Source organism: Monodon monoceros, unplaced genomic scaffold, assembly GCF_005190385.1.
Source record: "Monodon monoceros isolate NGI ecotype Baffin Bay Population unplaced genomic scaffold, NGI_Narwhal_1 Super_Scaffold_1, whole genome shotgun sequence".
Classification (NCBI taxonomy): Eukaryota; Metazoa; Chordata; class Mammalia; order Artiodactyla; family Monodontidae; genus Monodon; species Monodon monoceros.
The window spans coordinates 69343627-69366562 of NW_021703765.1; the positions used below are offsets into that span (position 1 = coordinate 69343627).

At 49.6% G+C, this 22936-nt stretch overlaps 1 protein-coding gene and 1 pseudogene across 4 annotated transcripts in view; both read right to left on the reverse strand.

The window, feature by feature from the left end:
- The window catches only part of SVOP (SV2 related protein), an 84672-nt gene that overhangs the window by 4445 nt on the left and 57291 nt on the right, over positions 1 to 22936 (reverse strand). For 2 of the 4 annotated variants that reach the window (XM_029224897.1, XM_029224922.1), the window contains 4 exons: positions 11144 to 11220; positions 7552 to 7659; positions 3643 to 3754; positions 2651 to 2732 (listed from right to left, as the gene is read on the reverse strand). In XM_029224897.1, coding sequence (XP_029080730.1) covers positions 2651 to 2732; positions 3643 to 3754; positions 7552 to 7659; positions 11144 to 11220 — 379 coding nt within the window. Of the gene's footprint in view, positions 1 to 18; positions 954 to 2650; positions 2733 to 3642; positions 3755 to 7551; positions 7660 to 11143; positions 11221 to 22936 lie in introns of those variants that run through there. The other 2 variants (XR_003793885.1, XM_029224908.1) reach the window with 2 other exon arrangements.
- LOC114896709 lies at positions 7621 to 22930 on the reverse strand (annotated as a pseudogene).

The following is a 22936-nucleotide window of genomic DNA, read 5'->3' on the forward strand; positions in this document are numbered from 1 at the left end:
GGGTGGGGAGTCTCATCCCGAAGGGGACAGGAAACTCAACCGATGAGGGCAAGACGCCAAGCTGGGGGTGGGAACCTAGGAAGGGGGTCCTCCCTGCCCTGGGTGGTTATATCCAAATGAATAAATGAATAAATACTAAATTCCTATTTTTTCTTTCTTTCTACCATGGGGAATTTCAAGCACAGACTAAAGTAGAATGGCGTTATCAGTCGTCTAGGACCAAGCCTAGAGGGCCTGTGTTAGTTTCAATCATCCTCTCTCACCTCCTTCCCCTCCTAAATTACACTAAACCAAATCCTAGCAGTGGTATAATGTCATCCACTAGGTATTTCTGTATACGCTGCTTTGAAGAATTTTTCCTCTTAGAAGAAGACTGCAGACATTTCCCATGTCCATATTTGGTCTTCGCCAGTAGCATAATTTTTATGGGCTGTACAGGATTCTATCGCTAGGATCAATCCTCATTTATTGAACCAATTCTTCATTGTTACGAATAGCCAGCTGGATTAGTTGAAGCCAGGAGTCTGCAAACTTTGTCTTAAAGGGCCACAGAGTAAATAATTTGGGTTCTGTGGACCATCTGGTCTCCGGCAACTACTCAGCTCTGCCCCTGTAACACAAAAGCAGCTGTAGACAACAACAGCACGTGAAGGGCTGGGGCGTGTTCCAGTAAAGCTTTATTAATGAACACTGACATTTAAATTTCATATGTCAGGAAATATCCTTTTGATTTTGCTTTCAACCATTTAAAAACATAAAAACCATTCTTAGCTTTTGGGCTATCCAAACACAGGCAGCAGGTTGGATATGTCCCGCGGGTCATAGTTTGCTGAGCCCTGGTATTTGCCCTCGTAGACCTTGGGCCTCCCAGTCCCTGCAGGGCAGGCAGCCTTCTCCTGGTACTCTTCTGGGAGGCTCCAGCAATCAATCCACAAGCCTTTGTTGAGGGGACACTAGGCCAGATGAGAGTCACAGAGTAGGAGACCCAGGCCCTGCCCCTAGGGAGCCTTAGTGGGAGTCTCCCTGGGGGACAAGCAAGGTGGCATGACTAAAAATACCAAAGAGGCACACAGACACTGAGGGCAAAATGAAGTTGGGGGGGTGGATCCTGGAGGGCTTCCCAGAGGAGCAGCATTGGAGCTGGGCCTGGAAGGTGGGGTGGAGGGAGCAGGGCTCAGGATGATACTCAAAGTGAGGGCTCTGGAGTGCTGTGCAGACCTGAGGGACAATCTAGATGGCTTCTTCCCCTGGCACAGCACCTGGTACATACTATCCTCTCCCTCCCTTTGACCCTATCTAAAATAAGATGAGATAAAATAAATACAAAACAAGGAACCCATAATCCCCGCGTGGGAAAATGGACACTCTGAGACGCTGTTGCATGGACTGTAAGTTCAGGCAACAGTTTAGAGGTTGATTTTTTTTTCAATCTTTCTCAATGTTTGTCATGTTTATTATAGGCTCTAATTCAGAAATTCCACGTCTTATTTATTCTAAAGAAACCACACATGTGCACAAGGATAGGTAGAGCTATTTACCTCCACACTATAATAGTGAAAAGTTGGAAAATGATTCAAACATCCATTGGTAGGAGAATTGTTACAAAATTATGATTTGCCCATACTATACTATATAATATAGTGTAGTACGTAATATATACAATATAGTATAATAAAGTATATTCTACAATATTAAGTATACATTCTATAACAAAGTACAGTATATAATATTGATGCATAGCATATATATTATACAGTGTAGTAAAGGAAGGTACCTAATAATATAGTGTGTAGATTACCATACAGTACAGGACAGTATAGTACAGCAGCTATTAAAACGAACAAAGCAGGTCCATATGTCCTGTGCTCCTTGTCTTCCATCTTCCCCTCCAGAACCTCTCTCTACCCCTCCCCACCTCATTCTCTGCCCTGGGGGCTGGCCACTGTGGACCACCAAGCGCTCCTAGGCTCTCTGCCTTACAGTTGGGTTCAGCCAATGGGAAGCCACAGTGGGAGATGGGCGGGAGGTGGGAGAGAGAGGCCAGGGTATTTATTCTCCTGCTCCTTCCGGTCTAGGTTGCCTAAGGGCACATGTGTCCCTCAACTAAAGGTCACAGCTTTTCTCCGCACAGTTCCCTCCTGGGACCCTGTAACACCCCATCGCCTCACCCCACAGGCCTTGGGTGGTAGCTGTGTCCCCAGCCACCTCCACCTCATTGTGAGCTCTGGGCGCTGCTCCATCACTTTTTGGTTTCCCTAAGCCCTATCCTACACCACTGTAATCCGTCCTTTATTAAACTCATCTCAGTTGCTCAGTTACCCAATTTGATACATGCACGAACATAAATTAGGAAAAAATCTGGAAGAATATACACTGAACCATTCAAGAAGGTGGTCTCTAGGAAGGCAGAAGGTGAGGCCCTTTAGTTTGGGGGTTTTATACAGTTCTGTAACATTTGGAACTTGTACACTGACCATAAGCTTTTGTAAGCAGAAAACAATGACTGAACGAAAGCCTGAAATAATGAAGGCCTTCACAGCCGCCACTCAGACTCAAGGACAAATTTCACTCAGAGGAGCCCAGGCCGGGTGTTTCCGGAGAAAACACCCGCCCCCTTCCCACCCCGGCTGCTCCCAGGCATCCCTCCTACCTCAGGTGTGTAAACATAGGCTGCTTGGAAGCCTCCAGAAATAAACGCTCTTGCAATGAAGAGTAACAGAGTGAGCATATTTCTGGGAAGAGAAAAAAAAAGCAGATGAGCAAGTATTTTTTCTGACAGTTTCTTTCAGCAAAGTTTTATCTGCCCAGGTAGAATTTACACCCTAGAAACTGGCAAAGCCCACCTCACCCAACACACCATCAGGCAGGCACGCAGCCACACGCATCCCAGCGGTCTCTTGGAAGACCTGCTTTTATAAGTTCATCATTCTCCAAAGTTCCAGGCTAAAATGGTGGTGCCCAGGGTGGGGCACGGCTGGGGTGAAGTGATGTAAATAATGCAAAGCCCAGATAGGACCTAGTGGGGGCAGGAATTGAGCCAGGAACCAGCTGAACCAGGGAAAGGAAACTTCTCTTCAGTATTTTGAGGATAATCGTGATCCCCAGCCCTCTGTTCCATTGTTCCCATAATGTCTTTGAATATCAACATTTCCAGATCTAAGCGACATCTCCAGACCTTTCACAGATCTCTCATCTGTGGTTCGGTCTGGGGCCTCTTGGAGATCAACACAGGCCAGTTCCATATTTTGAGGCTCCTGATAGATGGAAAAAATGGAGAAATGCCAGAAGGGGATTATAAAACAAGACCTTGAAATATTGCCATGGAACAAATGAACACTTTTAACCCATATATGAATTAAACAGCTATCTGTATGATCTTACTGGGAGATGATGTCAAAAGTCTACATGTAATGGTGTCAGAGCAAAATTTGGACCAAAATGCCCTCCTACCCCCCTTCCCATCAGAGGCCCCAACTTTGAGCCCAATCTGTTGTCCAGCCAAGAGCCTCAGGCTTAGTGAGGGGCTGGGGTGGGGGTTCCTTCAGGTGCCCCAGGGATGTAATCCACAGTCTGCAGGCACAAAGACCTGACCACGAGCTGAGAAGTAAGCCTGCTGGCCAGAGAGCTGAGTTCACGACCTACCTTCCAACACAGATAAACAGCAGGAGGCTGCAGAGGGAGAAGATGACGAAGCACAGGGCCATGGTCTTCTTGCGGCCCAGGCGGTCGATAATCCAGAGAGTCACAAGAACACCTGCAAGGGAGCAGGGGAGCCATGGGAGGCAGCATCTGACATGAGCCCCAATAACCCCACCTCCTGGTACCACACGCTGTGTAATCCCCTCCTCTTGCAAGTGGGCTGGACCTCATGACTCACTTCTAATGACTAGAATATGGCAGAAGTGATGGGATGTCACTTCTTTTTTTGAGTCAAAAAATTTTATATCGGGAATTCTCTGGCAGTCCAGTGGTTAGAATTCTGTGCTTTCACTGCTGAGGGTCTGGGTTCGATCCCTGGTTGGCGAACAAAGATCCCATAAGCCATGTGGCATGGCCAAAAAAAAAAAAAAAAGTTTTTATATCAATATTTACGACAAAAAGACTTACAACAGCGTAAAAGCAATCACTTAAAATTATACTTTCCATAAATGTCATTAATGTAACTAGATGCTAACAAACTGCTTAAAATGCCTTGAGGGGCTTCCCTGGTGGCGCAGTGGTTAAGAGTCCGCCCACCAATGCAGGGGACACGGGTTCAAGCCCTGCTCCGGGAAGATCCCACATGCCGCGGAGCAACTAAGCCCGCACGCCACAACTACTGAGCCTGCGCTCTAGAGCCTGCTGGCCACAACTACTGAGCCCGTGCGCTGCAACTACTGAAGCCCGCGCACCCAGAGCCCATGCTCCACAACAAGAGAAGCCACCACAACGAGAAGCACGCACACCGCAACAAAGAGTAGCCCCCGCTCGCCACAACTAGAGAAAGCCCGCGTGCAGCAACAAAGACCCAACACAGCCAAAAATTAAATAAATAAATTTATTAAAAAAAGAAAAAATGCACTGAGTTATATGTCTACTGCAAGGTATATCTGTGAATCTTAGTCAGTGATTAGGATTACAGTTTTTTAAAATCAATTCATGCCAGTCTTAAAGACATACATCCGTATGTCACTAGGGAGGTCACTTCTGAGATAAGCTTATGCAAGACTGACGTCTGTCTTGCTGGCATTTGCCCTCTCCCTGGCTCTTCTCATGAACTTGCCTTGACGGAGAAGGTCACCTGGCAAGAAACTGAAGGTGGTCTCTGGCCAACAGGCAGTGGGGAAGAACCGGGGGAGTGAGCATGAAGCAGACCCTGCCTCAGCTGAGCTTTCAGATGAGACCACAGACCCTGGGCCAACACCTCCATTGCAGCCTTGTGAAATACACTGAAGCAGAGGACCCAGGGAAGCCCAGGCTCCTGACTCACAGAAACTGTAATAAATACGTGCTGTGTTAAGCCACTAAATTTTGGAATAATTTGTTACACAGCAATGGATAACTAATACAGGCACCAAGGGGAGCCTGAATAGTGGCATTCACTGAAACCAGGCAGCAGACACCTGGGCTGGGCGTCAGAAACACGTAGGTTCTAAGGCCTCATCTTGCCTCTAACTTGTCATGTGGTCTTAGGTTAGTCCCTTGCCTTCTCTGAACCTCAATCTTCCTTTTTTTTTTTTGGCCACGCCCGGCAGCATGTGGGATCTTAGTTCCCCAACCAGGAATCAAACCCATGACCCCTGCAGTGGAAGCATGCAGTCCTAACCACTGGACTACCAGGGAATTCCCTGAACATCAATTTCTTCATTGGAGAAGTAGGACTAAATAAAAATAACATTCTCTACCTCAGTAGAGGTGGTATAGCATATTGCTTGATAATAATAATAATAATATAATAATAAAATCTGGGCCAAGCACTTTTACATCTATTATCTTGTTCAATCATCAAAACAAACCTCTAAACTATAATGGAAGAGAATAAAGAAAAGAATATAGACATACACACATATATATATGAATAACCAAATCACTTTGCTGTATACTTGAAACTAACACAATATTGTAAATCAATTAGACTTCAGTTTAAAAAAAAAACCTCTACAAAGCATGCTAATAGCCCATTTCCCACTTTTATTCAATCAATACATTGAGTACCTACTGTGTGTCAGGAGCTGTTCTAGGAGCTTGGGATGTGTCAGTGAACAAAACAACAAAACAATACATGTAATAATAGGGAGGAAGAATCTGAGTTTCAGACAGGTAAAATCATAGAAATGGTGAAGCCTGAAGTCCCGAAAATGGCAGCTGGCGATGCTGGGTTTAACTCCAGAGGCTTTAATGTTACCTGCTAAGCTATGTGGGAAAGATAGACAATGTAGTATAGGAGTGGACTCTGGGCTCTGGGGTGGGAACACAGGTCTTAGCTCTGCCAGCTGTAGGACACAGTGCCTTAGTTGGGTTTTCCCAGAAGCAGACCCCAGGACAAGGGTCCAAGTGCAAGGTGTTTACTTGGGAGGTCATCCAAGGAAGCACCAGTAGGAGAGTGGAGAAGTGAAACTGGGAAGGGATGCAACTAATAAGGGTGCATATCAAGCAAGTTACCACCATGGGAAATTGCTACTGGATTCTACTGGAGGGCTCTGGGAGTCAGTGTGGAACGCGCACCTTAGAATTCTACCTGATAGGTGAGGAAATTGGGGTATTTATACACTGGTTGAAGGCTGTTCCCAGGTGTTAACTCCCTGGCACCTGCAGCCACCTTTCTTGCTTCTAGACACTGAGGCTTTCAATTCCTCCTGGGATAGCCCTCAGGCACAGAGATGCAGAAATTGGCAGCTACAATTGGCAGGAACCATTTCTGCTACCCCTCTCCAATCCTCAGTTTCTTCAGACGTAAAATGGGAATGATACTACTTCACAAGATGAAATGAGACCATATCTGTAAAATATTTAGCACAGTGCCTGATACATATACAGTAAGCAATCAGTAAATACCAGATATTATTATTGTTGTCATACTACTATTTTTTTAAAGGAAAAAGATAGATCACCTTTGTTTTATGTACAGGTTTGGATTTTTAACACCCCACCGATCCTTTCCAGTGTGACTGGTGCTGGGGAACAATTCCCCACGGGTCTCTTGTATTTCTGCACAGCTTGTGAGCAGAGGCACTAGCTGCCCTTTGGTTCCAAGCTAGCATTTCAAGGTTGTTTGTAGAGCCAACAGCCTTGGAAGACAGAGATACTGCCTCCTTCTAGAGCAAGGGGAAGGTCTGCTTACTGTCCAATGTAATAAAGATGATACCTCTCTCCAAGGCAAAGGCTGAGCAGGTTTCCGGCAGCCCATTATAAAAGATTTGGGTTCCCGAAGTGTGAGATGCCCGAGCTGTGTTGCAAATCCATTGCACGTGTAAGATTCACCTGGACCCGTCCTCATCATCCCCATGGGACTTGAGGGCAAGAGGAGCCAGCGCTAACATACTACTCAGGCTGCCTGCTGTGTCGTGAGTAATCGTCTTTTGTCTCTGACCCAGGGGTCTTGTGTCTTCTGCCGGTGTGTGTGTGTGTTGTGTGTGTGTGTGTGTGTGTGTGTGTGAAGCTGGGCAGCTTAACTTGTTAGCCTTCAAATTGAGTAAAATGTCAGCCTCTTCACAGTTCTTGCCAACTTGTAGCTAAGGGTTGAAAACAAATCCCCAGCTTCCCTTAGAAGTGGGATTTGCGGGCTTCCCTGGTGGCGCAGTGGTTGAGAGTCCGCCTGCCAATGCAGGGGACACGGGTTTGTGCCCCGGTCCGGGAAGATCCCACATGCCGCGGAGCGGCTGGGCCCGTGAGCCATGGCCGCTGAGCCTGCGCGTCCGGAGCCTGTGCTCGGCAACGGGAGAGGCCGCAACAGTGAGAGGCCCGCGTACCATAAAAAAAAAAAAAAGAAATGGGATTTGCTTCCAGGCGGCACCAGGTAAAGCCTTATTCCCAGGAGGCCCTGCCCCAGCCCACGTGGCACAGGTCCCTCACCTGGGAACTCAGACAGGGTGGTCCACAGCAGGTCCATGTAATCCTCCTCACTCAGGTACTCACAGGCCAGGCTGCATTTTGCCTCTACTGCCTTCTTCCGGCTGGAGACTGGAAGGTGGAGAGAGAGAGAGAAAAAGAGCAAGAGGCATGCGCAGTCTTGGGGTACAGCCTCCTGCTCTCCACACCTCCTTCCCTGGGTATGATGTGGTTGGGATGCCAGGGAAGGAGCATGGGCTCAGGACTCAGACAGACTCAGGTGTGAATCCCAACCAGCAGTGTTAGAGCTTCATCTCTTTAAGCCCCAGGTTCCTCATAATCCTGGGGCTAATAAACCCTGGGGCAAGGCGGTTGAGACACTGAAAGCAGGTTGTGCATATCAATGTGCTTAGCCCAGAACTGGCACATACTAGGTGCTTTTGTGGCAGACAGACTCTAGGGTGGCCCCAACGACCCCCACCTATATTATCTGGCCCCCATTACTTCCTCGATTGCACCTTTAATCTCCCTCGCTCTGCTCATACTACTCCAGCCACACTGGTCTCCTTGCTGTCCCTTCAATACACAAGGCATGTTCCTGCCTCAGGACCTTTGCACTGGCTGCTCTCATCCTCCATTGCACTTTATATATCCCCATGACTAATTTCCTCACCCCTTTCGAGGCTTTCTTTAAATCTCACCTTCTCACTGAAGCCATCCTGACCACCCCACTTAAAACTCTGACTTGCCCACGGCCACTTACTCTGCTCCACACTCCTGACATCCCTTACCTTGCTTTATCTTTTTTCCCCCAAATCATTTGTTAGGAAACAGAGTCAAAGACTTCGAAATGGGCAAAATGTCCTGTCTTGTGAACCCTTATAGGTTATCTCAGCTTTCATGATCTTTAAGCGCTTTCACAACTTCGCATTATAGAATACCAGTGCAAATGATTCTTGTCCATAAAAATGCAAGTGGCGTCTGGTGGTGATGTGGTTGATTATTGCCTTATGCACACTGCCAATTTTTGCCTCTAAGTGTAAATCCATTTCAGCTTTTCTGATTGCCTATATACATGTGTGTTTTGAATTCTCCTTTGAACAAACTGTAACCTCTTACTGGTGTTAGCAGACAATTCCCCATGGGTCTCTCATGTTCTCTGCCTGTTTTATAAGCAGAGGCACTGACTGCCTTTGTTCTGGACTATCTTTTCAAGGATTTTAGTTTAGCAAACAGCCTTGAAAGATAGAGAGGATCTCCCTTTGGTGCAAAGGGCAGGTTTCCTTATGGCCTTTGAAGATAGAGCATCCTTCTGCAGAACAAAGAGCTGGTAGGCTTATTATCTGGTATAAAAGATCTGGGTGCCGTAAGTTCAGAGTTCCTCTCATAACACAATCCACTGCTCCTTCCCTATCACTTTCCCACCCAGGTGTAACAGTGAGCTTTTTTTTTTTTTTTTTGTGGTACACGGGCCTCTCACTGTTGTGGCCTCTCCCGTTGTGGAGCACAGGCTCTGGACGCGCAGGCTCAGCGGCCATGGCTCACGGGCCCAGCCGCTCCGCGGCACGTGGGATCTTCCCGGACCGGGGCACGAACCCGTGTCCCCTGCATTGGCAGGCGGACTCTCAACCACTGCGCCACCAGGGAAGCCCAAGAGTGAGCTTTTAACACGGGGTGGCAAACGACCGCCTGCAGGCCAAATCTGGTCTCCTGCCTGTTTCTGCCTGGCCAGCAGGCTAAGAATGGTTTTTACATTTTTAAATGATTTTTAAAATCAAAAGAAGAATAACATTTCATGACATAAAAATGACATGAAATTCAAATTTGTGGTTGTAAAAAAGATTTCCTCGGTGGGAAGTCCCTGGAGGTCCAGTGGTTAGGACTTCGCGTTCTCACTGCCGAGGGCCTGGGTTCGATCCCTGGCTGGGGAACTAAGATCCCACAAGCCGTGCTGCGTGGCCAAAATAAAAAAAAGGTTTCCTTGGAACACAAGCAAGGCTTGCTTGTTTACATATTATCCATAGCTGCTTTTCTGCTACAATGGCAGAGCCGTTTGGCCCACAGAGCCTAAAATATTTACTATCTGGCTGTTTATAGAAAAACTCTGCCAACCCTTCCTCTATAACATCCCAGTGGATCCTCTGCTTTGCTTAAGCAGGTCCACTGTTACGGTGAAACCAAGCAGGAGGCTGTGGGGCAAATCCTGGGTATGAATCCTTTCCATGCTCCCCGTTTCTTGCTTGTAGGAATAGACTTCATTCAAGCCTCCTAGACCTTCCCTGAGTTCCAAAGGGCAGGTTCAAACAGTTGCTAATCAGGGAAGGGAGGGGATGCAGAGAAAGGGAAGGAGCTGTCAAGAAACAATAGTGCAGACTTGGGGCAGAGTCCTGGTTCCTCCTCAAGGAATATACATAACAATATCTTTGAGTTCTGCAGGAACTAAGGCCCTCACCCAGGTTGAGGATGGTAACTTCAGGCTGAGCACAAGATTCCTGGAACATCACCCTGTTCCCTCACCACCAACCAATCAGAAGAAAGTCACATACCCTGCGGCCATCCCCCCCACCAAATTCTGCCTCTAAAAACTTCTCCCCCCCCGCCAAACCATCGGGGAGTTCAGGGTTTTTGAGCACAAGTCACCCGTCCTCCTTGCTCAGCCCTGCCATAAACCTTTCTCTGCTCCAAACTACGATGGTTTCAGTTTGTTTGGCCTCACTGTGTGTCAGGCACACGAACTTGTATTCGGCCACAGAGGCAAAGGATTTAGGCTCAATCAATACCAAACCCAGAATTTATAACTGAACTGCTTCTCAGGGCGGTTAAGGCTCTCCCACACCTCCCAGCGAGATGTGATTCCGCTGTATTATTAAATCCTTATACCAATAAACAAAACTATTAACTCAGATTATAGAGGCTTCATATGAAAAAGAAAATTGGACAAATCCCGCAAACAGGCAAGAACTTGATCCCTTTATCCCCCATCCCAGGTTCAATGCTAGGAATCTAATATTCCCTTAAAAGACAGATTGGTTTGAAGTCCAGACATCTGTGTAGAGACTTTGCTCTTTATTCATTCCTTTTGTCCAGTGCTTTCCACCTCCAGCTCTACAACAGAATCACCTAGGGAGCTTTTCAAACCTACTCATGCCTGGGCCCTCCCCCCAAAGCCACTGATTAAATTGGTTTGGGCATTGTTTAAATGGCACTGCCTTTGTGGAAAAGCTCCCCCCGGTGATTCTGTTGTGTGGCCAGGATCGAGCTCCAACCTGATTCTCAGACTTGATGCACACGCAGAGGATGGCTACACAGGGTCACAGCCATAAAACTCAGGGCTGTACTTCACGGACCTCTTTAGGGGACATAAGATGTGATTCTGCTCTAATGTCAGGTCTACCGTGACAAGAAGGTCCAGGTTTCTACAGAGCGTCTTGGAAACCACAACCCAGCTCTTTCATGCTCAGATTTTGCAGAAACTTTCTCCCTGGAGTTTGTGCAGGGCCAGGCCCTGTGAGGGCAGAACCTGGGCTGGGGTGTGTGTGTGTGTGACCTCGTGTGTTGGAAGTGGGCAGGGGCGGGAGGGGACGGTGTTAACTGCGAAAGGGCTGTTGATACTCACTGCTGCAGACATCTCCTGCCTGGAAGAGCTCAGTGGTAAGCAGAACTAATCCATAGTAAGAGAATGCATTGGAAAACCTGCCAGGAAGGAAGCAAGAAAGGTAAGGAAATGATGGGAGAAATGCAGGTCCCCATTCCCTAACCCCTCTGGAAGGACTTGCAGCTCTACCAGCAGAGACTAGGCTTTGGGCTCAGGCCACACTGGGCCTTTGCGGGGCTTTCCTGGGCTGCTTGAGCAGGAAGATGGTGGGTACAAAGCATAATGATGCGATAAAGGGAAGTGATCCTGTGTCCTTTGAAAGATCAAGAACTGAATTCTATCACAGATAAAGCTACCTCCAAGGCTGTTCAGTCAACTGGCAAAAGGAGGGGAAAAAAATGGGGGAACCAAAATTTGGTAGAAAACAGTCATTTTGACAGATGCCAACAGATGTCAGGGCTTCTGGGTTGAGTTGAATAGGAAGGAGGAGGGAGATATATTTAATAATACAGGTAGCCCCTACTTTTTCAAAAGTTTGCTTTACTGCACTTCGCTTTTACGAAAGACCTACATTAGTACCTGGTTTTGCTCGCCAGAAGAAATCCGAAGAGGATTTTCACTTTTACGAAAAAAGGGAAAAGCGAAAACAGCATCCAGCGCTTATTTTATAGAGGCAGCACCTGCCCCAAGCAGCGAGAGTAGCGCCACCAAGCCCCTTTCCCGGGAACTACACTCAGCACCTCAGCATCAAGCTGCCATTAGCTTTTTATTTTTCAATTTATTTTACTGAAGTATAACTGATTTACAATGTTGTGTTAATTTCCGCTGTACAGAAAAGTGATTCAGTTATACCTATATATATTCTTTTTCAGATTCAAGCTGCCATTAGCTTTGAACTGTGTCTATGAGCATCTGTGCTTTACCTCCATTTATTTTGTTTCTTTTATTAGCAAGACATGTCCTCAGGTGATTACTTCTCTTTATGCCGCTTTGCCCCCCCCCCGCATTCCTGAGAGCTACATCAACTCACCAAGCATTTATTAAACGCCTGCTGTGTGCCCAGTCAAATGCGGAGTCTGCAGACTTCTTGAGCATTTCAGATCAGAATGACGCAGTTAACTAATTCCCGACTGTCCTTGGAACCAGAATACTCAAGTCTGTAGGGCCGGAATATTCTCATCCCGTGGTACAGTTATGTGGGAGTTCAGTCATAATCAGAAGCCGATAATTACTTTCCTTGAGTTACAACATGTGCCCGCAAATGTGATTTCTATAGTATTCTAAAATTAGTCTCTCATTAATTACTCAGTATTTAAGTAGTGTCACCCCAACAGAGTCACATGCGCTCAAAGATAGACACCCTCAATTCTGTTTCCCCACCTTTGAAAATATCCTGCCAGCTCCATACTTGTACTGGGCACACAGCAGGTGTTTAATAAAAGCGTGGTGAGTTGATTCAGCTCTCAGGAATGCGGGGCGGGGGGTGCAGAGCTGGAGCCCCCGGCTTTGGAATTATCAAAGCTTTCCCCTCCTCTTCCCTGCAGTTGACCTCTTTGAGGACACTCCCCTGCTAATTAGCACCTCTGCTCAAAGGTAAATAGGAAAAGTGAGAACTGTTGAAAACAGGACACATAGCCTCAACAGGGGTAATTCTGTGCACTGTTAATGCTGGAGAAATTAACAGCATTCATGGTAGAAAGAATTGAAAGAAGGGCTGAAATTTGACTAGCTGTGGACTATAAGTTAATTACTCACCACAAATGCCCTCCAGCCAATGCCAAGGTTGTTATTTAAGAAAAAGCGGATCAAGAACTGGAAGTTCTAAGAATGCCCATGTTGACCAAATCAGTGGTTCCCAAGATATTGGCCCTGTGCTGCTGGTGGTACCCAAGGCAATATGAATGGAGAGGGGGATGGATACAGCAAAAGTATTAAATCTTTTTGTGAAAAGAAGAGATTCCTTTAAGTTTCCTTTCAATTCTTTAATGGTATCTCAGTCTTATTTACGGGCTAACGAGTCCCTGACACCTCCCCTCTCTGTCTTTTTTTTTTTTGTAATTTAAGGCAAATCTTAACAGATTTATAAAAGTCGTATATACAAAATACGTTTAAACTAACCCCCCTAGCTATACAATACACTTTTTACACTGCATCGTGTATCTCTTAACCTGGAACACAGCATCCGTAAACCAAGGCCTGTTCCCCACTGTCGGTGCCATTATGGGGGCGGGTGTGGAGCTGCAGCGACACCCCAGGGGCGGTGCCAGTGACCCAGCACTCAGCTGTTGCCCTTGAATTTCCTTTCTGAGTGTAGAGACCCCGGAAGAGCTCAGAGCTCCGTTTCTGCAGCCGCCGCCGCCTCCGATTGCCCCTGCCGCCCTGCACCCTCTGCGGGGTCCCCCACGTGCTACAGGGGCCACAGCACAGCACAGCGGAGGACGTGGCAGAGAGGAGGGGGCCGAGCACACAGCACTGAACTTCCTGGCTGCAGTGGTGTCAACAGAGAATAACGTGCCTGCCAATTTTAGCTGGTTCGATTGGAGTGAAGGAAAAGACACTCGGAATGTTTTGCCATTTGCATAACAGGTCAAAAGGTAATGCTTTAAGATCCTAGAGATGGGCAGACTCAATAGAGATCTATTTTAAATTTCTCGATAAACAGGCTTGTTAGAGAATCTCACAGTTAAGATGATGGGGAGAAAGTTTCACAGGCTGCCCGTGAGCCCTCCTGGGACGGGCCTCGTCCCCGGCTTCCACAGACTCCGCAGCGAGAGCTCTGGCCACCTGTTTGCAGGTGAACCTGGAAAAGGTGCCCGCGCTCATCCAGAAAGCTTGGGTGAGGAGGGAAGCCACGGAGAACTGGCTTTGTTAGCCCGACTGTCAGATCAAGGCTGGTTCCACGTGTGTGACCTGAGTTCCAGAGTCTCCTAGGTGACAGTGCTCTCTGCCCATCGTGGGCACCGACCTTTTTTGAGGGCAGCTTGACAGGCGGTGGTGGGGAGACCTCCAGCGTTACCCCGAGGCTTCGGGAGGCTTCCCCGGGGGCCCGGCCACTGAACGGAGAGGGTGGGGCCCAGGGACACGTGGCGGCTCCGTGAGATGCCTTAAAGCACCCAGGCTGCCACGGCGGCACACCGGGCCTGTCACCACTCAGGGTGGGTGCTGAGCATCACAAAATGGGGCCTCCCGGAACCCCATTCTCAGTTCCTTCCCGACTGGAGAAATTCTGAAGTCGGCTGAAAAGCTGAGCTCCTGGACCAGCTCCAGGAAGCACCAGAACCCAGAGCTGAGGGCCCGTTTCCCACGACTCACAAGGGTCATGCTCTCAGCTGCCTCTACATTGGACTTCCCTCGGCCGGACTCTGGGTCAGCCTCACCAGGTGGGATGCGCGATCCACGCCTCCCCGGTCACCAGAGCGGTCTGGCTCTGCGACCTGCCGGGAAATTCGGTCCCGTGGGAAACCTCCACCTTGGCTGTGAATAGCTGGGGTTATGTTCATTTGGGGGAATTAATCAGCTTCGGAAAGCACAAAATAAAGTGAATTCAGTGTTAATAAAAAGGCGCCTGAGTGACAAGCCTGGAACAGACTGACCAGGACGACTGTGACCCCGTGCGGCTCAGCCCTGTCTACATTCTGTTGGCCGTGCAGTCAGAGTGCCGGCCGCTCGCCCGCCCAGGAGGAAACTCGGGCTGGTCCAGGAACACCCAGTAGCTGCTCTAGTGTTTCACTGTGGTTTGTGTAACACACACACACACACAAAAGAAAACCACCAGAATAAAAACACTACCTTCATAACCAGATCAGAAGCGGAGAACCCAATTTCCAGGGGGAGCCAGGTGTGCGCTTCTCTGTGAAGCGAGCCACAGGGCCGCGTTTACGGCAACAGATGCAAAGTCTTCGGGTCCCTGTAATAAGAACCTCACAGTGACGTGCCAAGGTCATTGCTGGATTTGAGGAGGACGAGGGAGTCACCACAGGTCAGGATGGGATACAACAGCAGTTCCCTCCTGTTCTCATCTACTCCACACCCTAATTGCTGGCTTCCGGGGAGGGCCCTGCTGCCTACGAGTACTGTGTTTCGGGGCAGGAATCTCATGGTCTATTTCTGAGTTCCACCCCATTTCCTCCCCCTTGCTGTACTCAGACGCCGATTCCCAGGAACATCCATCCTGCCAGGACGTCTGAGAACTCACTCGGGCCCGGCAACATGGCGCTCCTTCCTGCTGTGACCCGGGGTGGGAGGCTCGCGTAGGAAGTTCCCACGTTGAGCAGCGCTCCACTCTCCTAGGGGCTCACGACCACCGTCAGGGTCAGCAGAACCCCTGCAGGTGTGCGGTCCACACCGAGGAGCCGCTCTGGGTATGAAGCATCCCATGACATCCAGCGAGAGGCAGGCACTGGGGGTGCTTCGGGCAGGTAGCAACCTGCTGTGCTTTAAAGTAGTTTTCACCTGAAGAGATGCCAACATGGTGTGGAAACCAAAACCACCTATTTCGATATGCCATCTTGAGCACCAGTGGACACCCAGCCTCTAAGTTCTAGCGGGTTCTGGAGGGCAAGACCTGGCAGGAGAGCAAGGGCCCACACGAGCAGCCGGGCCTTGCGTGACCTGAAGTCCTCCTCCAGCAGAAGGTAGGAACCAGACACCGACAGCAGGACCGAGGAGGCGGAGTGGCCCTTCCACGCCCCACGGGCTCCACTCCACCCACAGCGAGTCTCGCCACTTCCCTGAACTCAGCGCGTATCACGTGCCACCTGCCGTTAAGGGACGTTAACACAGCAAGTGCCGGCCTCTGAGCCGCCTTAACCAAGCAGCTCCTTCCTCTGGGGACTTGCCACCACCCTCTTCAAGGCCCAGGAGGTGCTTCACAAATGCGGTCAGTAAAAGCAGCCCCTTCTCGGGGGAGCTGAGCTCTCAGCCCTCCCAGCTGCAGGCCCAGCACCAACCTTGGCACCAGGGCCTGCGCCCGGAACGCCGAGTCCATGAAATGCAGAATCCCACACACAAGGCCCACCTCTGCCTAGGGCTGCCAGGCAGACTTTAAAAGGGCTTGTCGTCTTCTTCAAACACAGCTCCCTAAATTTCCAGGCATCACTGAAGAATGAGGTTGCTGAGCGCATCTGATGTACCTTATGGAGAAGGTGGCGTCAAAAGGCCCGAAAGGACCACCCGACACACAGTCGAAAGCTTAGTGGGAACTTCCTGCTCTTCACTTAAACCACAACAGAAAACCCAGCATCACTTTCTTCCCGAGGCAGGTCGCAGGTCACAGCGAGGGGAGGATTCGGGGGCCAGCACATTGTGGACCGCAACTCCAGCGGCCTGGTGGGAGTCCTCCATGGTCCTCTGCTTCATGGCTCCTAAGCCCGGCTGCACAGCAACCACCCAGGAAACCAAGAGTGCATCCACGTGAAGCCTGTACTGCACGGCCTCTGAGTGGCTCAGCCCAGGGCTTTGCAAAGCCCCTCAGGTGATCAGACTGCAGCGCCAGAGCTGAGCATCATGATCTAGTCCACCTTTTACAAATGGGGAAACTGGAACCCAAAGAGCTTTGCCCTCAGCCACGTGGATAATGACGAGTGCACGTTTCTCTGGGGTGAAGGTGCGCTTCTGCCTTCCCCACCGTGGGCAGTTTAGGGGCCCACACGTGGACGCACACAACGCCTACCCGGGCAGTGGCCACTGGACAATACATATGTGCCTTTTCTACATGAGAATCCTGAGCTCCATGAGCTCTGTCGACTGGGAATCGTTCACACTTTGCGTCAGTGGTTTCTTCGTTTTGTGACGGGGAAAGTCACCCCACAGGGTTGCAGAGAAAGAGTTCCCACCCCTCCCTTCCCTTGGGCTTCCTCCAGCCTCCGGTCTCTGGACATGTCCACGTCCATCACCAGGTCCTCTCTTCGGGCTCCCAGGTCTCAGGGCAGCAGGATCCCTCCCTCACACACACACACGTGTCTTTACATGTATTTGCCGCTGTTCCTTGTCCTGAAGTCGTGTTCCAGAGGCATCCACACAGCAGTGTTGGTGACAGCGCTCCTGTGTCCCATGTGGAAATAAAAACTGTGATCGACAAGTAATGAACCTTCAAGGAACATTAGGGTTTGAGTTATCCAACTGCTCTGAATTTTGGGGACTGAAAAATTAATGTTGGCTCCAAATGCTGAGTTGATATTTTCTATTAAGCAAAGGAAAACTAAGGATTTATCTTAATAAACATCCAGAAACTGAAGGTGGTCAGATCATCAAACCAGCCCCTCCTGCCAATGCTAAAATGCTGTGCAATGTGTAAGCGGTGAGCAATTCACCCCGACTGCTCTCATCCTAGCGGTGCCTTTACTCACAATACCAAGCTAGTGTCTGTTCCCAGGATGCCCAAGTTAGTCAGTCATAACTAGTAATCTTGTTTCAAGGTTATTTCCTGATCTTGGAGTTGAAATAAACGGACTCATTTTTATCAAAGAAGTAAAAATGTTGCAAGAATAAGGAGTCTAGAGATCTCTATAAATTACAAAGCTGCAATGCAATATCTCTGAAACAATTTCTCTACAAACTGAAGGGTTAAAAAAATATTTCAGTAAAAAACGTACACGTGTCCTTACGTGTCCTTATGTGAGGAAAATATCTTAGTTTGAGGAAGTTTATTGTTACACTTTTGTAATAATAGATGGCACAACTATCTCCTGCTTCTCTAACATCTCCATAAAAAAAAAAGACAATAATCGAGGGTAACAGTGAAATTAAAATAAAATAGAAAAGCCTAAGGTTTTGGAGAGAAAAGTGACTATAATCTATGTGTAGAAAGGCTGTAAATGGTTTAGTTGACCTTGCAAAGAGCCATCTTCTTCTCGGATGCCAACCAATCACGGAATTGAGGGCTGGGAGCCGTGAAGAGAGGGGAGCCCGGCCACAGGGGGGAGAGTGGGTCAGTTCTTGGCGGGGCAGGGCCCACCCCCCTCGGGCTGTCCCCCCCTGCTTCCCAGTCCGCTCGGCTTCCCTGTCTATACCAACTCGCTTCCGCCTCTGAAAGCAAACCAGCAACCGCGTCAGAAGGTTTAAAGGACAAACGGCGCTTGCCGACTGTGCTGACTCCAACTCTCCAGCAAGCCTCAGGCACCTCCACCGGCTACGCCGACCGCGAGGGCCGCCGCCGCCTCCTCCGCCAGGGCCACGGGGAGTGTTTCCAGGCTGGTAAGGAAGCGCGTGGGTCCCGACACACGTGTAAGACCTGGAACCCGGCGGGTGAGGAGCGCTCACGCCCCGGGACAGGGTACTCTGAGCAGTGACAGCGGGGTCTCGGGCCGCCCTGACGCAGCCCATTGAGAATGTTCTTTTTCCTTTAAACCTCGGTCAACGGCCCCGATCCCGGGGCACATCCTTTCAGTTCATGAAGAGCCATAGGAAGCAGTACAAAACCAGCAGCTTTTCTCCAGCCAAAAAAAAGAGCCGAACCCCCAGCAAACACCCACCGGAAGCTCTGAGCGCCCAGAGAGACGGGATTTCATGTTGTCTCCTCATTAAAACCCTGTGATAACAAGGCTGACTCAGAAGCAGTTTTTTCCTCCCTTTCCTTCTGGGTCTGCATCTGCCACAGGATCCCTGTTTATCTGCTGGGTGAAGGCGAGCGAGTCACTCACCAGGGACGCAGGACCGGGAACAGTGTGGCCTGGGGATGGGGCCCAGGGACGGTGACTAAACCACAGGAACATTCTGGTGCCACTGACAGAGGAAGCTTTTTTCTCTTTTAAATGCTAGACAGAGTCCTCAACACGCCAGGCACTCTTGAGTAGAGTAATACACAGCAGGGACCAGTTTGGAAATTAATGTAGTTTTAAACACAGTGAAAGACACCTGGACAGAGTAACCGGTCAAGTTAACTGAGTGCAAGATTGACCAGCTCGCGTCAACATTCACAGCCTCTGCAGTTTCACTCAGAGGAGATCACGTCCGACAGTTTCCCTGCGATGTGTGTATGTTAGTAGAAGCGAGAGACCTTGATGAGAACCTCGATTCTCGGCCGGCCACCGGAAGGCAGCGCGGAGCCGGGCGGTGTTAACGAAGGCTCTGCTGGCAATGCCGCCAGCTCTTGAAAGCCCCTGAGCGGAAAGGAGCTCTCCGCTTCCTCCAAAGAAGGAAAGGCTCCCTGCAGCGGACTGCAGGTGTCTCTCGGAGACAACTCCTCTGCAAGGCCAGTTGGTTTAAGTCTTTGCTGAGGGGCGGGCGAGGGGCGGGGAGGGTGGGCACAGAAGCAGCAGGCACTGCCCTGTGCAGAGGGGAGGGGGCCATTCACGGCAGCGTCCATGTGCACACCTTCCACCCCGTGTCCTGTCGTGTCGTGGGGTGATCTGACAGGGCGGGAAGAAAGCGCAGGTTGTGGGCACATTAAGTCAAGTCCACACCGCCAGCTCTCACTCCCACCCTCTCATCTAACAGCCGGGACCAACTGGCACAAAGACTTAAAAGGCAACGCGCTCCCCTGGGGAGGTGGCGGGGACAGCCCGCGATTCACCTCCTTTCACCTCCTACAAACCTCCACCAGGTAATGCTCCTCACGAAGCACTCACGAGTTAGAGAGAAAAGCCATCTGCAAAGACGTCGGGTTTTGTGTTTCTGTCATTAAAGACAGAGCATGCGTGCACACACACACACGCAGTCCTCAATTACATTGTGTCAGAGAAGCAATAGTTTCTGTAAAAAGAAAGAAAGCTGTGTTATTAGGCATTACACATTAATACCAAAGTGATCGCTGGGGTTTTCAGTAGTTTCACTAGTCCCCAGGATTCAGTAGCTAACATCAAAGTGTCACATCCTTTGGCCTAGAGCGCAGCGGCGTGGTGGGCCTCCCAGCATCCCTGAGCCAGGTGTTGAGGGCACGGATTCGGGAAAAACCCGCTCCGGGACACCGAGGAGATCTGGCCTGTGGCCAGCCAGGCTGCTCAAGGACCACAAGAGTGAGGGGCATCCTCTTTCATTGTAACATAATATTCTTTCAGGTTCTCTTGCAGGATGGTGTCCTTCACAGCGTGAAACACGAAGCGGATGTTCTCCGTGTGTATGGCAGTGGTGAGGTGCATTGCTGCGATTCCGTCTCTTCTGATTGAAATACTGGACCAGGTAGCACTGGACATCCTCCAGCCTGTGGGGATTGCCCTTGAAGTCTGGGAAGTGCTGCTTCTTCTTTTTCTTTCTTTTTTTTAAATATGAATTTATTTATTTTATTTATTTATATTTGGCTGCATTGCGTCTTCGGTTGCTGTGCGCGGGCTTTCGCTAGTTGCAGCGAGCAGGGGCTACTCTTCATTGCGGTGCGCGGGCTTCATCATCCCGGTGGCGTCTCTTGTTGCAGAGCACGGGCTCTAGGCGCGGGGGCTTCAGTAGTTGTGGCATGCGGGCTCAGCAGTTGTGGCTCCCGGGCTCTAGAGCGCAGGCTCACGTTGTGGCGCTCAGGCTTAGTTGCTCCGCCGCATGTGGGATCTTCCTGGACCAGGGCTCGAACCCGTGTCCCTTGCATTGGCAGACGGATTCTTAACCACTGCGCCACCAGGGAAGCCCTGGGAAGTGCTTCTTGATGCCGATGGTCTTCACTTTCTCCACCAGGAGGTCCATCTTGTTGAGAGGCAGGACGATGGAGACGTTGAAGAAGAGCTTGTTGTTAACGATGGTCTCAAAGATGTTCATGGGCTCCACCAGGCGGTTGGTGCACCTGTCCTCCATGAGGACCTGGTCGTACTCACTGGATGAGACCATGAACAGGATCAAGGTGATCCCATCAAAGCACTGGAACCACTTCTGGCGCTGAGACCGCTGGCCACCCACATCCACCACCTTGAAAGGGATTTTTTTTATGACAAAGTCATGCTCCATTTTGCCCTTGGTGGCCTTCCTCGCCAGCAGGATGTCCTGCTTGCTAGGGAAAGTAATTCAGCTGGCCAATCCGATCCAAGTTATCCAGGAAGTACTTCATTGATTCACCCAGCTGAAACTCCCTCCTCCGGCTGAAAGCTTCCCTGATGCCAGAATCCCTCCAGAGCGTGGTCAGAGCAGGTACATAACAGCTGAAAGGTGGCAGACTCCACGGGCAGCCCTGCTTTGTTCTCAAAGGCCATAAGGTACATCCCCTGCTTCTCATTTTCAGAATACTGCCAAGGAACACCAAGCCTGTCTCGTGCATCAACCAGAACCCTTGAGCCCTTGAGGATGTTGTTGCAGATGGTGTCGCGGAACTCCAGAAGCGCACTCTGGTCGAACTCGCGGCCGTGGATGATGCGCATCTGCTTGACGAAGGTGGACTTGCCGCTCTCGCGGGGCCCAGCAGCAGGATCCTGACGAGGCGCCGCACGGTGCGCAGCTCTCGGTCCAAGCCCCGCGTAGATGTACCGGTTGCGCCTGCGCTGCCGCGCCTCGCGCTCCGCATCGCCGGCGGCGTCGGCCTCGGGCGGCAGCAGGCAACGGCTGAGGGTCCGCACCGCACCGGACATGGCTGCTGAGGCCATGGACCCTGCGGCGGGCCAGGCGGCAGCCGGCTGCTCCCTCAGGCCGCGTCCGCTGCCACCGTCCCGAGGTCCCTCTGTCTGGCTCTTAAATACAGTGGTTCTGTCCCCTGGCAAACCATCAGTCTAGCTACTTTTTTTTTTTTTGGCTGCGTTGGGTCTTCGTTGCTGTGCGCGGGCTTTCTCTAGTTGCGGCGAGCGGGAGCTACTCTTCCTTGCGTTGCGCGGGCTTCTCATTGCGGTGGCTTCTCTTGTTGCGGAGCACGGGCTCTAGGCGCGTGGGCTTCAGTAGTTGTGACACGCGGGCTCAGTAGTTGTGGCTCACGGGCTTAGTTGCTCTGCAGCATGTGGGATCTTCCTGTACCAGGGATTGAACCCGTGTCCCCTGCACTGGCAGGCGATTCGTAACCACTGCGCCCCCAGGGAAGTCGCAATCTAGCTACTTTTTACTGTATGGTCACTTCTCGGTATCCGTGGGGGATGGGTTCCAGCACCCCCTGTGGATACCAAAATCCATGGATGCTCAAGTCCCTCATATAAAATGGCATAGTATTTGCATATAACCTACACAATCCTCCCATATAGTTTAAATCATCTCTAGATTACTTATAATACCTAACACAGTGTAAGTGCTATGTGAATAGTTGCTGGTGCACAGCAAATTCAAGTTTTGCTTTTTAGAACATCCTGGAATTTTTTTTTTTTTCCATCTGTGGTTTGGTTGAATCCATGAACACAGAACCCGAGGCTAGGGAGGGCCACTTTTTTATCTTTAAACCTGAGTTCTGGGGGAGGGATGGACTGTGAGTTTGGGGTTAGTAGATGCAAATTATGACATATAGAATCAATGGACAGCCAGGTCCTACTGTGTAATACAGGGAACTATATTCAATGTCCTGGGATAAACCATAATGGAAAAGAATATGAAAAAGAATGTATATATATGTATAACTGAGTCACTTTGCTGTACAGCAGAAATTAACATTGTAAATCAACTATACTTCAATAAGAATTAATTAATTAATTAAAGCGACTTCTGTCTATGGCCTGCAATTAAAATTTTTCCTTAAAGCAGGTATACAGAGTTTCCCTTTAAAAGACATTTATCTGAGAAAAAGTGAGTCAAATTTTTTAAAACGCTAAGAAAATAATAGTATAGAAAAAAATTTAAAAAAGGCTAAGAAAATAATAATAACAGGATAACACAGAAGTGAGGAAAGTGATGCTCTGTTTTGCAAATGCTGCTCAAGATGGAAGAGTTCTCTGTCCTCCAAGTTAAAACCCAAAACAGGGCGCAGAGGAGGGGGACCCGAGAATCAAC